The following is a 13,426-nucleotide window of genomic DNA, read 5'->3' on the forward strand; positions in this document are numbered from 1 at the left end:
CATCAGGAACGTGAGTATAGGCAATGCTTCCAAACACTTTGAGGTGAGAGATCCCAAGCTTCCTTCCACTCCATGCTTCTTGTGGTGTCTTCTCATGCATGCTTCTAGTTGGGGAACAGTTTGTCAGATAAACCGCACATGCCACTACTTCGGCCCAAAACTCGCCCGACATCTTCTTGCTCTTAAGCATGCTTTGCACCATGTTAAGTATAGTCTGATTCTTTCTCTCTGCTACTCCATTTTGTTGTGGTGATCTTGGCACTATTAGTGGGTGTCGAATTCCATGATCTTCACAATATTTGTGGAACTCATTTTAAATGAACTCTCCTCCTCGGTCAAATCTCATGGCCTTAATGGAAAGACCATTTTCTTTCTCAACAAGGGCTTTGAACTTCTTAAAGTTTTCAAACACTTCTGACTTCTCCTTCAAGAAATAAACCCATATTTTTCTAGAATAATCATCAATAAATAGGAGAAAGCATTTACTCTTACCAAAAGAGTTTGGATTGATTGGTCCACAAACATCAGTGTGTATGAGCTCTAGCGGTTTTGTCGCTCTTGACGTTGATTCCTTTGGAAAGATTTTCCGGAATTGCTTCCCAACTAGACATCCTTCACATAGTTGGTCTGGATGGTTTATACTAGGCAAGCATCTCACCATTTTCTTCTTTGACAAACATTTTAGACTATCGAAGTTGAGATGTCTGAATCGTAGATGCCATAGCCACAAAGAGTCGGTATATCAAGTCTTAAGACACTTTGCAACATCATTTTGAATGTTCAAGAGGAACATTTTATTATTTGACATATGCATCTTAGCAATAAATTTATGTCTACAATCTCTTAAGAAAAGACTATGTTCTTTCAAGTGGATGTCATAGCCTTTCTATAATAATTGTCCCAAGATCAAAATATTATTCTTCATGTTAGGAACATAATAGACATTGGATATGAATTGATGACTCCCATTCTTTAAGCGTATAAGAATTTTAGCTTTTCCTTTGACTGGTATCTTTGAGTCATCTCCTAATGAGACATTCCCAGCTTTCGCTTCGTTGATCTCTACGAACATGCTTCGATCACCGCACATGTGATTGCTTGCGCTGATGTCGAGGTACCATTTGTTTCTTTTCTCTTCAACTTGGTTTTGGCACGCGAGCAACAAAGTTTCTTCTTCTCCGCCTTTTTCTTCTATAAAATTATCTTTCTCCACAACTTTCTTCGAGAATCTACACTCAGATGCATAGTGACCGATCTTGTTGTAGTTGAAGCACTTGATTTATGATTTGTCACACCTCGACCATGAATTTCCTCTTCCACGACCTCTTGTTGCTTGTGGATTCCAACTTCTTTCTCCATTATTAGAGTAGTTGTTGTAACTGCCTCTTCCTTCTTCTCTATGTCCTCGTCCACGCCCACGATCTTAGCTACGACCTCGTCCTCTTTGGCTCTTGTAATTCGCATAATTTTCTTCCTTTATGTTGAGTTGTAGTAGTTGCTCCATAGCCTCCTTTTGTTTAATTTTTCTCTTTTGTTTTTCTTCGTATGCTTGTAAGGAACCCATGAGTTGCTCAATAGTCATGGTCTTTAAATCCACGTTTTCTTCAATGTTGGTAACACTGAAGTCAAAACTTGGATTTAAAGCGCGAAGTATTTTCTCCATGACTTTCACCTCATCAACATCTTCACCATTTCTTTTAAGTTGATTGACTTCGACCAATACTCGAGAAAAATAATCAGAAATTGACTCAGACTCTTCCATAAATAAACCTTCAAAATCACCTCTAAGAGTTTGAAGACAAATCTTTTTCACCTGTTCCACTCCTTTGTTACAAGTTTGATGTTTGTCCCATGCTTCTTTGGTCGTCGTTGCATTGGAGATCTTCTCAAATGTATATTCATCCACTGATTGATAAATGAGGAAGAGAGCTTTCTTGTCTCTCTTGGTTGACTCTCTCAATGTCTCCTTTACACCTTGGCTTAGCGAGACTTCATCTTGCTCATTGAAGCCTTTCTCAATGATATCCCACACATCTTGAGCTCCTAGTAGCGCATTCATCTTGATACTCCAATTGTCATAGTTGTTCTTTGTGAGCATCGGCATTTGGAAAGGGAAACCTCAATTCGCCATTTTTTAGGACCTTGAAGCTATGATGCCACTTTGTTGGAAATAAATTCTTTTTGTGTTTAGGGAAAGTGTGTGGGAGTATTAGAGGCTTGAATAGAAACTTGATAGGTAGGAGAATTATTTATGGAAGATAGAACATTGTATTTTTGCTTGATGCAAAAGTGTAGGATTACATCTCTATTTATATCACTCTAAGGAGAACTCTAGACACACTAATTCTAGAGAGTTCTCAACTCTAGACACTCAAAGAGTATTCTAGAAAATATTACAATCCTAAGAAATATCTAGACACACCAAATACTACAAGACTTTTCTAGAAACATTACCCAAAATAAACTAAGCCTAAATAACAAAGCCCAAAAATCAAATAATAAGATTAGGCCCAAATCAAGTTTAATATTTCAACAGTTTATATGTGTTACTATATAAGTTGCTATATTTGTTGTCGTTACCCACATAGTTTATAGCTTGCGCTTCACCTCGAATTTAGGATACGAACGACTGAGAGTCTATATTCAACTTGAGGCAATCTTCTTGATTATTGGTGGTCGAGAATTCAAATCTCAACTAAACATCCAGTATGAGCCCACAACTATTTTTGAAAATGACTCCCACACCGCTTCTGCTGTAGTTGGATGACCCATTTGTGAAAACCACCTAAATGCATTTTAAGGATGAAGGTGTCATGTTCATTGCTGCTAGGAAGTCAACAAATAGTCGGGCCTTTAGATCTTTCCAAGTTTTGAAAGAGACTTCAAACTCAGACAACTCTATCACCCATTTCGTTAACTTTTCAGTCAGGTCCAACTGGTAGAGTATCTGCCTCCGGGCTAAATATGTTCGAATTATTATAGAACGCATCAGGAAATATCTTATGATTTTTCGAGACGCCGCCATGATAGCTAGGGAAGCTTTCTCAATTCTTTGATATCGAGTTTCCACTCCCGCTAAGGCTTTGGATACAAAGTATACCGGATTCTGCTTGTCATCCGTTTCTTTTATTAGGACGACACTTACCACTTCCTCAACCACTGCTAGGTAGAGATATAACTTCTCTCTTAGTGATGGTCGAGTGAGTACTGGAGGGGTAGCTAGGATCCTCTTCAAGGAGTCGAACGCATTGTTACATTCGGTGTTCTAGTAAAATTCTTCCTGATTCCTCAACATTTTGTAAAACGAAAATGCTTGTTGGTTGATTTCGAGATGAACATGTTCAGAGCCGTCAACATTCCGTTCAATTTCTATATGTCCTTCTTAGATGTTAGAGCCTTCATCTAAATGTCTGCCTTGCATTTGTACTGGTTGGCTTCGACCCCCCATTCAGTTAAGTAGAAACCTAAAAACTTGTCCGTCCTTACAGGAAAGGTACATTTCTCGGGGTTAAGCCTCATGTTGCATTGTCGAACCATTTTAAACACTCGGTTGAAATGTTGAACATGTAGGACGTTTGTGCCAAACTTAACAATCATGTCATCCATATATACTTATATTGGTTCTCTTGTTTCTTCCCGAAAGACTTTGTTCATCATCCTCTAGTAGATTGGTCTAGCGTAAACGACATGACATTATAATGGTAGTTGGCATGTTCTGTCATGTACGGTTTTCATCCGGTCAGATCCATACATCAGAATTTTATTGAATCCAAAATACGCGTCCATGAAGGATAGTAGCTGGTAGCCGGCTAAATTATTGACGAGTTGGTCGATGTTTTTTAATGGATATGAAAATTTTAGAGATCCTTCACTTCCCCGAGGATATTCTAACAAGGACCACGTTATATAGGATTTTGATATACTCCGCTTCTGAAATAAACTTGGCGTTTAATATGCATCTTACTGTTTTCTCTATAGCCTTTTCTTTTTTAGGAGATTGTTTCCTCCGCCACTAAGTAAGTACTTAGACCCGACGTCTAGGTTCAGTCATTGACAAGCCACTTGCAAATCTATACAAAGCATTTCATGATGGGAGATAACAAAGAGGTCGATATTAGCTTTAAGGCACTTGACTAGTCTAAACCGTACCTCTGGGGAAAGTCCAGACCCTATCTTGACCGACCTAGCGAGATTGTCACCTAGTTGCACGAATTCGAATTCTTCGTTCGGGGTAGGTCTAATTTCACTCTCACGCGCATCGGGATCAAGCCCGTCATAATTCTTTGATGTCGAGGTTAAAATATCTCATGGATTGTTCTTTGGATCCTCTTTGCTTCTTATAAATATGGGTTTATAATGACCAACACTCCTTTTTCGTCGTGATAGGCTATTTTCAGATGAACCGTAGAGGCCATGGCATCTAACTTAGCCAGGAGTGACCTTTCTAGAATCCCTTTTAAGGCGTTTTTGCACTGTATCATGAGGAATGGAAGAGTCATTGTTCTCTTCTTCATTCCTTCCCCTATTGATAGTGTCAGGTTTATTGCTTCACAAGGATGAGTGACTGAATCGTTAAAATGCAATATTTCTTCTCCCTCAGAAGGAGTCACATTCGTTCGATGGAGACTTATCGATTCTAATGCCTCTTCATAAATAATGTTACAAGAACTTATGTCGTCAATGTTAACACTTAAGACTACTTATTCAAAAATAGTTCACATTATCCTTTTAATTTATATATACAATTTCTATTAAATCATCCATTATTTACGAATACCCCATCTAACATTCTTTTACTCTTTCCATACTAAAACTCTCTTTTTCTCCTTCTCTAATTTTTCAATATCATTCTACAAGTAACAAAAATTAGAGATACAGAGAAACTTTAATTTTGTACTTTAAAGAAAATGGTTTCAAGTAGTGTCAAATAGAACAAGACAGTAATCAAAACAATCATTACTTCTCTTACAAATATCTCAAAAAATATGGTTGTTCTTCCGATTTTAATTTTAGATTTCTTTGATTGTGGATTCTCAATTTTGAATTACGATTGCATCATCAATTATGAGTATCAATTTTCTCTTCTTCTTTTTCAATTGTGTAAAGAGATGTTCCTTTAGTAAATATAGAAGTAGTTTTAGGAAAATTATCTTAAAGAAAGAAGATTTAAAATAACAATATAGAATATGATCTTAAAAAAAATACAAAAAAAAAATATTAAGCATAATAATAAATTAAACTATTTATTTAAAAGCGATATCTAAGGTGAGAGAGCAATTAAATCCCTCACCAATGTATCATCAAAAATATATCATTAGATCTTATCATAATAACTTAAGGGTTCAAATTTGTTTTGGAAAAAAAGAGGTAGCACGTATGCATTCTCTATCCAATCCCTACTATTTTCGGATTAAATTTTATTTTGGAAAAAAAATAGCACTTATGCATTTTCTCTAATCTATGCTCTTTATTTTTGTTTGGAAAAAGTTTTTACAAAATAGCTTTTCGCCTTTCTGTTACCCAAATCTAATGTTCATTGTTATAAGACCTACTTTCATATCCAACGTGTCTATGACCAAGTAACTGTTTTGTCCTTACCACCATTGATTTTTTTCACCTTATGTCTCTTTTGTTAGAAAGAAAGTAACTTTTATGTTGAAAACCTTTTATATATATATATATATATATTATATATATATATATATATATATATATATATATATATATATATATATATAATTATAAGTTAAAATAAAAAAATTATAATTATAATTATAAAAAAAATGCACATATTACATTTTAAACTATGCAAAACAATAATATTAACTCTTTTTTTATTACTCTGCCATGTTTCTTTTCCACATAAATAGTATAGTCTCTTTCTATTCTCAACCATTTCTATTATTAATACTTCTTTTCATCTTCCATTGATTTTGTTCAAAGATAATATTCTTCACTTTGTTACATGTCAAATCTTTCATCATCTTTAAGGTATATATAGTTTAATAATTATATGTGTAGTTTTTCACATTTTTATAAAAAATTGTTTATAGGTAATTTGGATTGTTGAGTATTGGAATATTATATGGTCGAAAATATTGTATTTGGTTTAATCATCTATGCTAATTAATAGTTACATGCATTATTTCTACATTTGATTAATTGGTATGTTGTGGATTTTTTATATATAATATGTTTACATTCTATATCTAGAGTTTCTACTACATATAAGGCATTTCTCAATTAAATTTGTTTTTATAATTCAAGAGATGATTTTGTTTATTTACGTGTGTTAGCATGAAGTTTAAAATGATGGTTAAGATGGAAGTCTATTAATTTAGTATATATTAATCATTTGGGTTATATGTTGAATTTTTATACAAATAATTAATCTTTCCACGCAATATATAAAGAGTTTTACTATTTTATTGAATGTATTTTATTAAATGAGAAAAATGGATGATGCACTGACATTGTAAACTTACACTGTCAATCAATTACGACCATACATCTCGTCAAATAAAACTGAAAATTTTAAATGGCAAAATCATATATTCCTATTAAATCATTAAACCCTTATTAAATTAGTATCTTTTGTCATAGTAGTTTAAAATTAAGCTATATATCATACGGTTTATTTTGGAAAACTAATTACATTTTTAATTGCGGAAAAATATAAAAGTTAGGAAGCATAAGATTTAGGGCCCGTTTGTTTTGACTTTTTTTAAAATGATTTTTATAGTGTTATATATTTTAGTGTAAAAAAAAATTTCAAAGAAACTTTTCATAAAAGATTCAAATAAAAATTTGGTTTGAATAGTTATTCTTAAAATATTATTTTAGGTATTTCATCATTTTATCGAAACTTTTTTTGAATATCAAATTTTTAAAAATCACTTAATTTTGAAGCTATTTCAAATAGCTTTTCATAAAAATTATTTTTAAGATATAATTTTTTGAAAAAATTGTGATTTTAACTATGTTTTGATCTTCAATAATGTATATTTATGTTATAGAATGAACAATTTAATCTTTTAATTTATAAAAAATAAATTTAGAAAAATTTATAATATTTTATGTTTTTGTAGAATCCATTTTAAAAAAAAAAAAAAAATCCATTTTTTTAAACTTAAAACAAACGGGCCCGTTAGAAAAAAATTGATTTCATCGTAAGTACTGCTTTCTATTTCTTATTGCAACCCTCAGAATATCAATGAATCTTGTTCCATTAATTTATTGTTCATGTTGCCACATACTAACAAAGCAGTGGAACACAAGGTTTCAAACAATACTTTTTATGAATCCTTCAAATGATAAGAAAATATTACAAAGCTTACTGCATTGCACTCTGTCTCACTGGCTCATGCAGCTTATGAAGAATTCATTAACTGCCAGCCACTCCTGAAAAGAAGACAACCTTTTCTAACATTAGTGACAATTCAATTAATAAAATTGAAATTGGCCAACAGTTTTCATAGAATCATCGAAGAAGTACACAAGTATGAAAGAGAAAATCATACCTGAAACAACAGGAAGGCAACTTGTCTTCATATTGTGACTTGCCAATTTATAACTATGACAGGAATGTGAGAAATTTTGGACCAATTTTCCTTTCTTTTATACCTTTCTTCTAACAAAGGGCATATCGTGATGGTCAGTACATTAAGAGAGGTAGGAAGTCCGTCTTCTGGTAATGACTTGAGATGTCCACAAAAATGAAATTCAAGTGATTTCAGTGAGGAAGGAAGACAGTTTTCTGGCAAAGACTTGAGATGTCCACAAAAATGAAATTTGAGATCTTCGAGAGAGGAGAGATGTCGAAGCCCATTTAGATCAAAAGAAAGATTATCATGGACAGTGAGAGACACAAGGGAGATGGGGAGCAACAGATCCATTGTCAAGTTGTTAACCATTTCACCCTTTTCTTGAATGGTCAATCTTGAAAGAGCGGTTAGGTCTTGGAGACCCCATTCCTTTACATGCGGCTTTGTTCCTCGGAAAGAAATCTCAATTGATTGTAATTTGGGGGGCAGACAAACTCCTTCATGAAATGACAACTTTCCAGGACAGTCAAGACTCAGATGTTCAAGATTGGTGAGCGTGTCCAACCTAAGATTGACTTTAAGTGACTCCCTGCATGTAATATGAAGTGATCGGAGGCTTGACTGCATACGTGAAGGACTTTCTGAAATAAAAATGGAATTCATACTCCTACCACCGTAAATGGTAATTTCTTGGAGTACAGGGAAACCATCAAGTGGAAATGATGTAAGTGAATCACAGCTATACCCCATAAAAAGATCCACAAGTGATGTGTAGTTTTGAAATGTTTCGAAAGGCATGAAGGACAAGTTCCCACACCCAAAAATAAGAAGTGACTGCAGTGAATTGGGTAGACCATTTGTGGGAAATGCAGTGAGAGACGGAATATTCCAGAGATATAACTGAGTAAGAGAAATACTACTCATGATCATTTTAGAAATAAACATTGGGTAACTTTCAGCAGCTGCAGGTTGCAAGGGAGATTCGGTCTCAAACGTTAATCCTCGAGTGCTTTGAGCAGACGCTTCATAATTTAAATCTTCATCAATTCTTAGTTTTTTGATTGCCGATAGCCAATTCAAACTATGGAGTGTTTCCAATAGCTTATAACAACTTCTTATTTCAATTTCCTCCAAGCAAGAAAGGTGGCTAGGCAAATCTCCCCTTAGTTCAGGACAATCATGTAACTTCATAATTCTAAGTTGGGGAAATGCAAAATTTATACTTTCAAAGGGAATCCAATCCTTCAAATTTGGCATGTTGTGAAATTTCAAATGCTCAAGGGAAGGAAATGGTTGGAAGGTAGAATTGGAACATTCTCCTTCCTCAACACAATAGAATTCTGAGCCAATTGTCTCTAATAACAACAAATCCGATACACTCAGCTTCTTTAGAGAAGGTAGTTGGCCTAGCGCTGGAAGTGTCATGCAGTATTGACAGTTATGAATGTCAAGGGACACCATGTTAGAGAACAAAGAATTTCCCAACCAACTCGGAAAACTTGTCCCACCATACAAGTCAATTTTAAGGCTCTTCAAGTTTATTGGTGGTTGCAACATATCAAGCACAACTTTCACTTTTACTGAATCTTCACTTTGTTTTCCCCATATCAACTCTAAATTCTCAATTTTCTCTTTGCTTTTCAGGTTGGCATCTTCGGCCTCTTTTGCATCAACGACATTGTATAGGTTTTTTATGGTAAGTTTCCCTTGTTGGTTTGGGAATTTCCTTAGCTCTTTGATACTTAACCCTTCCTGTCGTTTACCCACTAAAAAAACAGTCAAAGTTTGGAGGTTTTCTAGTCCACCAATTTCCATAGGCAACTCTTTTATGTCAGTCCCACTTATATCAAGGTGACGTAAACTAATTAAGTTTTCCATGTGGAGTGGCAATTCAGTGAGACACTCGCAATCTAATAAAATCAATGTCTGCAAATTATAAAGGTTACATATTGTATCAGGCAAACTTTTGATTCTAGTCAAGGACAAATCTAGATACCGCAATTGCACCAAATTTCCGATTGAATCCGGAAGGTTGGTGATGTTTACATACTTTGATAGTGACAACACGCGCAACCTTTTGAATAATGGTAGCAGATCATCAACCACCTTGATGGATAAGTAATTATATGACCTCGAGAAAGTAATGGGTAGGAAGCTTCGCAAGCATTTAAAATTGTAGAAAGGCCTAAACTTCGTGAAAATATCATACTCCTCTGGAATATATGATAAATGACGAACCTTTTCAGAGATGTCACCACATTCAGACCGACAACAAATTCTTCCAGACACGGCTGTGGCTAAGTCGTTGATGAGATCATGCATGAAAAACAATTTTCCACGAACACCATCGTTTGATTGTTGAATTAAGGACCTAGACAGAAGTTCAGCAAAGCAATCATCACCTACATCCTCTACCAACTTTCCCTCATGAGAATAATCAAGGAAGCCCTCTGCCATCCACAGCAAAACCAATTTCTTCCTATCGAGTGGATAATCTTTTGGAAAAATTGAACAATACGCAAAACATCTTTTCAAATGAGAGGGAAGATATTGATAACTCAAATGCAAAGCAGGTATAATATTATCATTTGCTAAGTTCCATACATTGCTGTTCAAAATATCAGTCCATGTCATTGGGTCTACCCTTGAACGTAGAAGTCCTCCCATTGTTTTAGCAGCTAATGGCAATCCGCCACACTTTCTTGCAATCTTTCTACCAATCTCTTCAAGCGCTGTGTTTTTATTGGCGTGATATTCATGACTTCCCAATGCATGTTTTGAGAGGATAGACCAACAGTCTTCATGTGACAGAGGGTCTAATTTATAAACAGGAAATGTCTTCGCCATATCTGCAACTTTTTGTTGGCGCGTTGTTATAATCACTGAACTTCCAGGTTTTCCCTCAATGAGGGGACTTACTAGCTCATCCCAATCATTGTAATTGTCATTCCACAGATCATCCAACACAAACAAAAATCTTTTCTTCCTCGTGTTTTTATTTAATTCAACTCGAAGAATATCAAGGTTATCACTTTCCCATACCTTTGAAGCTGCGGATGTTGTATTTCTAACAACAGATTCAAGGAGAGACTTGGTTACTCTCAAAACATCAAAGTCCTCGGATACACAAACCCAGACTTTGAAATCAAAATGTTGTTCAACTTTTTCACTGTTGTAAACCAGTTGGGCGAGGGCCGTTTTTCCGAGACCTCCCATACCCAAAATTGCAACAACACCTAAGTTATTATTTTTGCTGATGCCACAGTCTGATACAAGCATATTGATGATTGTATCTTTATCATCGTTCCTACCGACCATGACAGATTCATTAACCCCTGAACTTGAAGGTGGTCTTCGAGAAACTCTTGCACTTTTTGTTTGCAATCCAAGGGTATCTTTATGTTGTGCAAAAGGTTCAAGGGTTTCACACATGATCTTCAGTTGGGAATTGATATCTCTATACAAGTTTTTGAAAGGAGATGAAAATAAATTCCACACCTGATTAGTTCTGTTTCCAGCTTGTCTATTCTCCATCTTGCACCGAAGGGAATCATAACTTATTTGATTGACCAAATCCTCAGCATCTAAGACAACATCTTTCAAGTCATCTAGCCATTTTTTGACAGCAAGATTGTTGATCTGCCTCTCTTCTGCATCATCCAGCACAGCCGCAAGAGTGAGCAGGGTTGTTTGTAACTTTCTCAAGAGGGAGACATTGAGCTTGGTGTTTGTGATGTAATCAAGAAACTCTGTTGAGGCAAGTTTCTCAAGTAAGGTTTGAACAGTTGCAGAGAGAAAAGCACCTCCTATCATAGTTGCAGCCATCTTGTTTTGATTTTGTTAAAGCAAAACAACTAGTAAGGAAGTTGTATCTAATAGCTGAAATTTGAAAGAGATTAAGAGCTATGAAGATTGAGAGATAGCAGCAAATGGTTGGCTGTAAATGGTTTATGGACCCATATCCATTGAAATTGCTCGAATTCATTTAGTGCATGGGCCCATAACAAAGACATGACAAAACCACACAGTCAAATGTGGTGTACTAGACTACTGTTGGGTATTCTTTACTAGTTCTGTTATTTCTTGCATTTCTGCATCATAACCTTAACTGTGGCATCTTCAAAGACATGTACATGTCACAAATTGTTTCTATAAGCTGTTTCAAACACTCTAACAAGATAATGTATGATCCAAACAAGCCATTGATCGTTATACCTTACATTTAGAAAGCAAAGTAGTGAGCCAGCCAAAGAACCTCCGTCAGCAAGGAGTGCAAAGAAACAGAAGTCGAGAAAATGACCTGATCAATACAACCAAAACACTTCAAATCAGAAAAGGAAGCTTATATCGTAAGTAGATCACTTAAGTGGAAAAAAATATGTGCATATCATAAAAGCATGAGAGTTTTTCATGTTCCAAAAATACTTTGATCAGTACTGTCAGCTCAATTGCATCCGCAAAAATCCGGATATGATGACAATGATTTAAATAATCCTTAATGTATCCTTCCAACTAAACAACTTTGATCAAATATAATAGTTTTTACTTTGATCTTGCATTTCACTAAAATGTGAAAGTTCTTTATTACTAATCCTAATTATAATTACTTTTGATAAATAAGTTCAATCATATACAATGTAAACTATTAATTATCCAGTTTGATCTCCGAATCATGGTCACATAATTCACAGATACCTCTTATGAACTGCGAATTGGTTCACGTGTATTGGTTCGCGATACTTTTGCGAATTGGTTCACACGAATTCGTGTAAAATGAAGTATCCATAAGGTCTCTGTCACTTTGATAAAAGTTGTTAGAACATAAACACAAATACAAATCAGAGTAAAGAGAAATGCACAACAAAAATTTTGTTCAGGCAGTTCGGCCAAATTACTTAAGTCTACGACTATAGAGTAGCTATAGTTCGGCCAAATTTCATTCTTTTTCATTTTTTTTCCAGATTTTTTATAAATGATATCTCTCTCATTTCTCAACCATTTTCCATGAAATGAAGATCAAAGTTGCTCAAAATAAAACAAGGAACATAATGGTACGATAGGTTTCGGCTAACACTCAAAGATGAGGACACACGAAAGCCAAAACCAGACCTGAAACCCTAGGTTTCGTGCAAGCATAATTCACATGAACAACAAGATAAATGGCATGTAAGCTAATGATCAATCTTAACAAAATGAATGCTACATGTTTGCTTCAGAAATCATATGGAAATAATGCATGTATATGAGTTTCGAAGTTAAGAGTATACCTATTGGAGAAATGTTCAATACCTCTTCAACTCTACTTCCAGTTTGAGGCTTCTCCTAATACCTATGAGTTCCCAGGAGATGATTGGACTCTTTGGTTTGCAGAATGCACGAACCAAATGAGAGAATAGAGGTTAAGGTTGAAAAACTCTCAAGAATGAGGTTTTGCTTGGTAATCTTGGTGTATGGATAGCTGAGGCCTTGTCCTCTATTTATAGTGATCCTTGAGGGTTTAAGAAGCCTCGGATATCAGAAAATAATCGTGTCTTGTATTGGTTTTCTTGCTTAGATAGGTTTTGCACAAAATACCAAATGGAAAACATGGCAAAAGCATGGAGTGCATGGAGGATTTTGTGTTTTTTTAAGCATAGGAATTGACTTGAGGTTTAGAGTTGATATGTATCAGAACCAAATCCGTTTGGGAGATACTGGTACTAAATGTTGGGTTAAAGCCACTTTACACAAATGAAAGTGTAACCTTTATGTCAAAAATGAAATGATTCATTGTGTAATGGCTTAGTTACTTGGATAATGGCTCAAAAGTGGGTGAAATCTTCTGATTAGGGTGAGATTTGGAAGCAAGAAGGACCTGTACTTAGAGATCTTGTGGATTTGCA

The 13,426-nt window shown here is 34.9% G+C and overlaps 2 protein-coding genes across 2 annotated transcripts; both read right to left on the bottom strand.

Moving 5' to 3' along the window:
• Positions 1 to 1,423: 1,423 nt before the first annotated feature.
• On the bottom strand, positions 1,424 to 2,104 carry LOC127079444 (uncharacterized). Its single transcript, XM_051019824.1, has one exon. It carries the CDS (start codon positions 2,102 to 2,104, stop codon positions 1,424 to 1,426), a length of 681 nt encoding a protein of 226 aa, XP_050875781.1.
• A 5,104-nt stretch (positions 2,105 to 7,208) lies between these two features.
• LOC127080554 (putative disease resistance RPP13-like protein 1) lies at positions 7,209 to 11,492 on the bottom strand. The gene is made up of 2 exons (XM_051020871.1): positions 7,521 to 11,492; positions 7,209 to 7,401 (listed from the first exon to the last, which is right to left on the bottom strand). The coding sequence occupies exon 1, from the start codon at positions 11,367 to 11,369 to the stop codon at positions 7,548 to 7,550; it is 3,822 nt and encodes a 1,273-aa protein (XP_050876828.1). The 5' UTR covers positions 11,370 to 11,492; the 3' UTR covers positions 7,209 to 7,401; positions 7,521 to 7,547.
• Between the last annotated feature and the right edge of the window lie 1,934 nt (positions 11,493 to 13,426).

The sequence above is a fragment of the Lathyrus oleraceus genome, chromosome 5 (assembly GCF_024323335.1).
Source record: "Lathyrus oleraceus cultivar Zhongwan6 chromosome 5, CAAS_Psat_ZW6_1.0, whole genome shotgun sequence".
NCBI classification, from domain to species: Eukaryota; Viridiplantae; Streptophyta; class Magnoliopsida; order Fabales; family Fabaceae; genus Lathyrus; species Lathyrus oleraceus.

Bases quoted from the DNA above. Each gene is read 5' to 3' on its own strand.
- LOC127079444 (XM_051019824.1), bottom strand. From the start codon at position 2,104: ATGCCGATGCTCACAAAGAACAACTATGACAATTGGAGTATCAAGATG.
- LOC127080554 (XM_051020871.1), bottom strand. From the start codon at position 11,369: ATGGCTGCAACTATGATAGGAGGTGCTTTTCTCTCTGCAACTGTTCAA.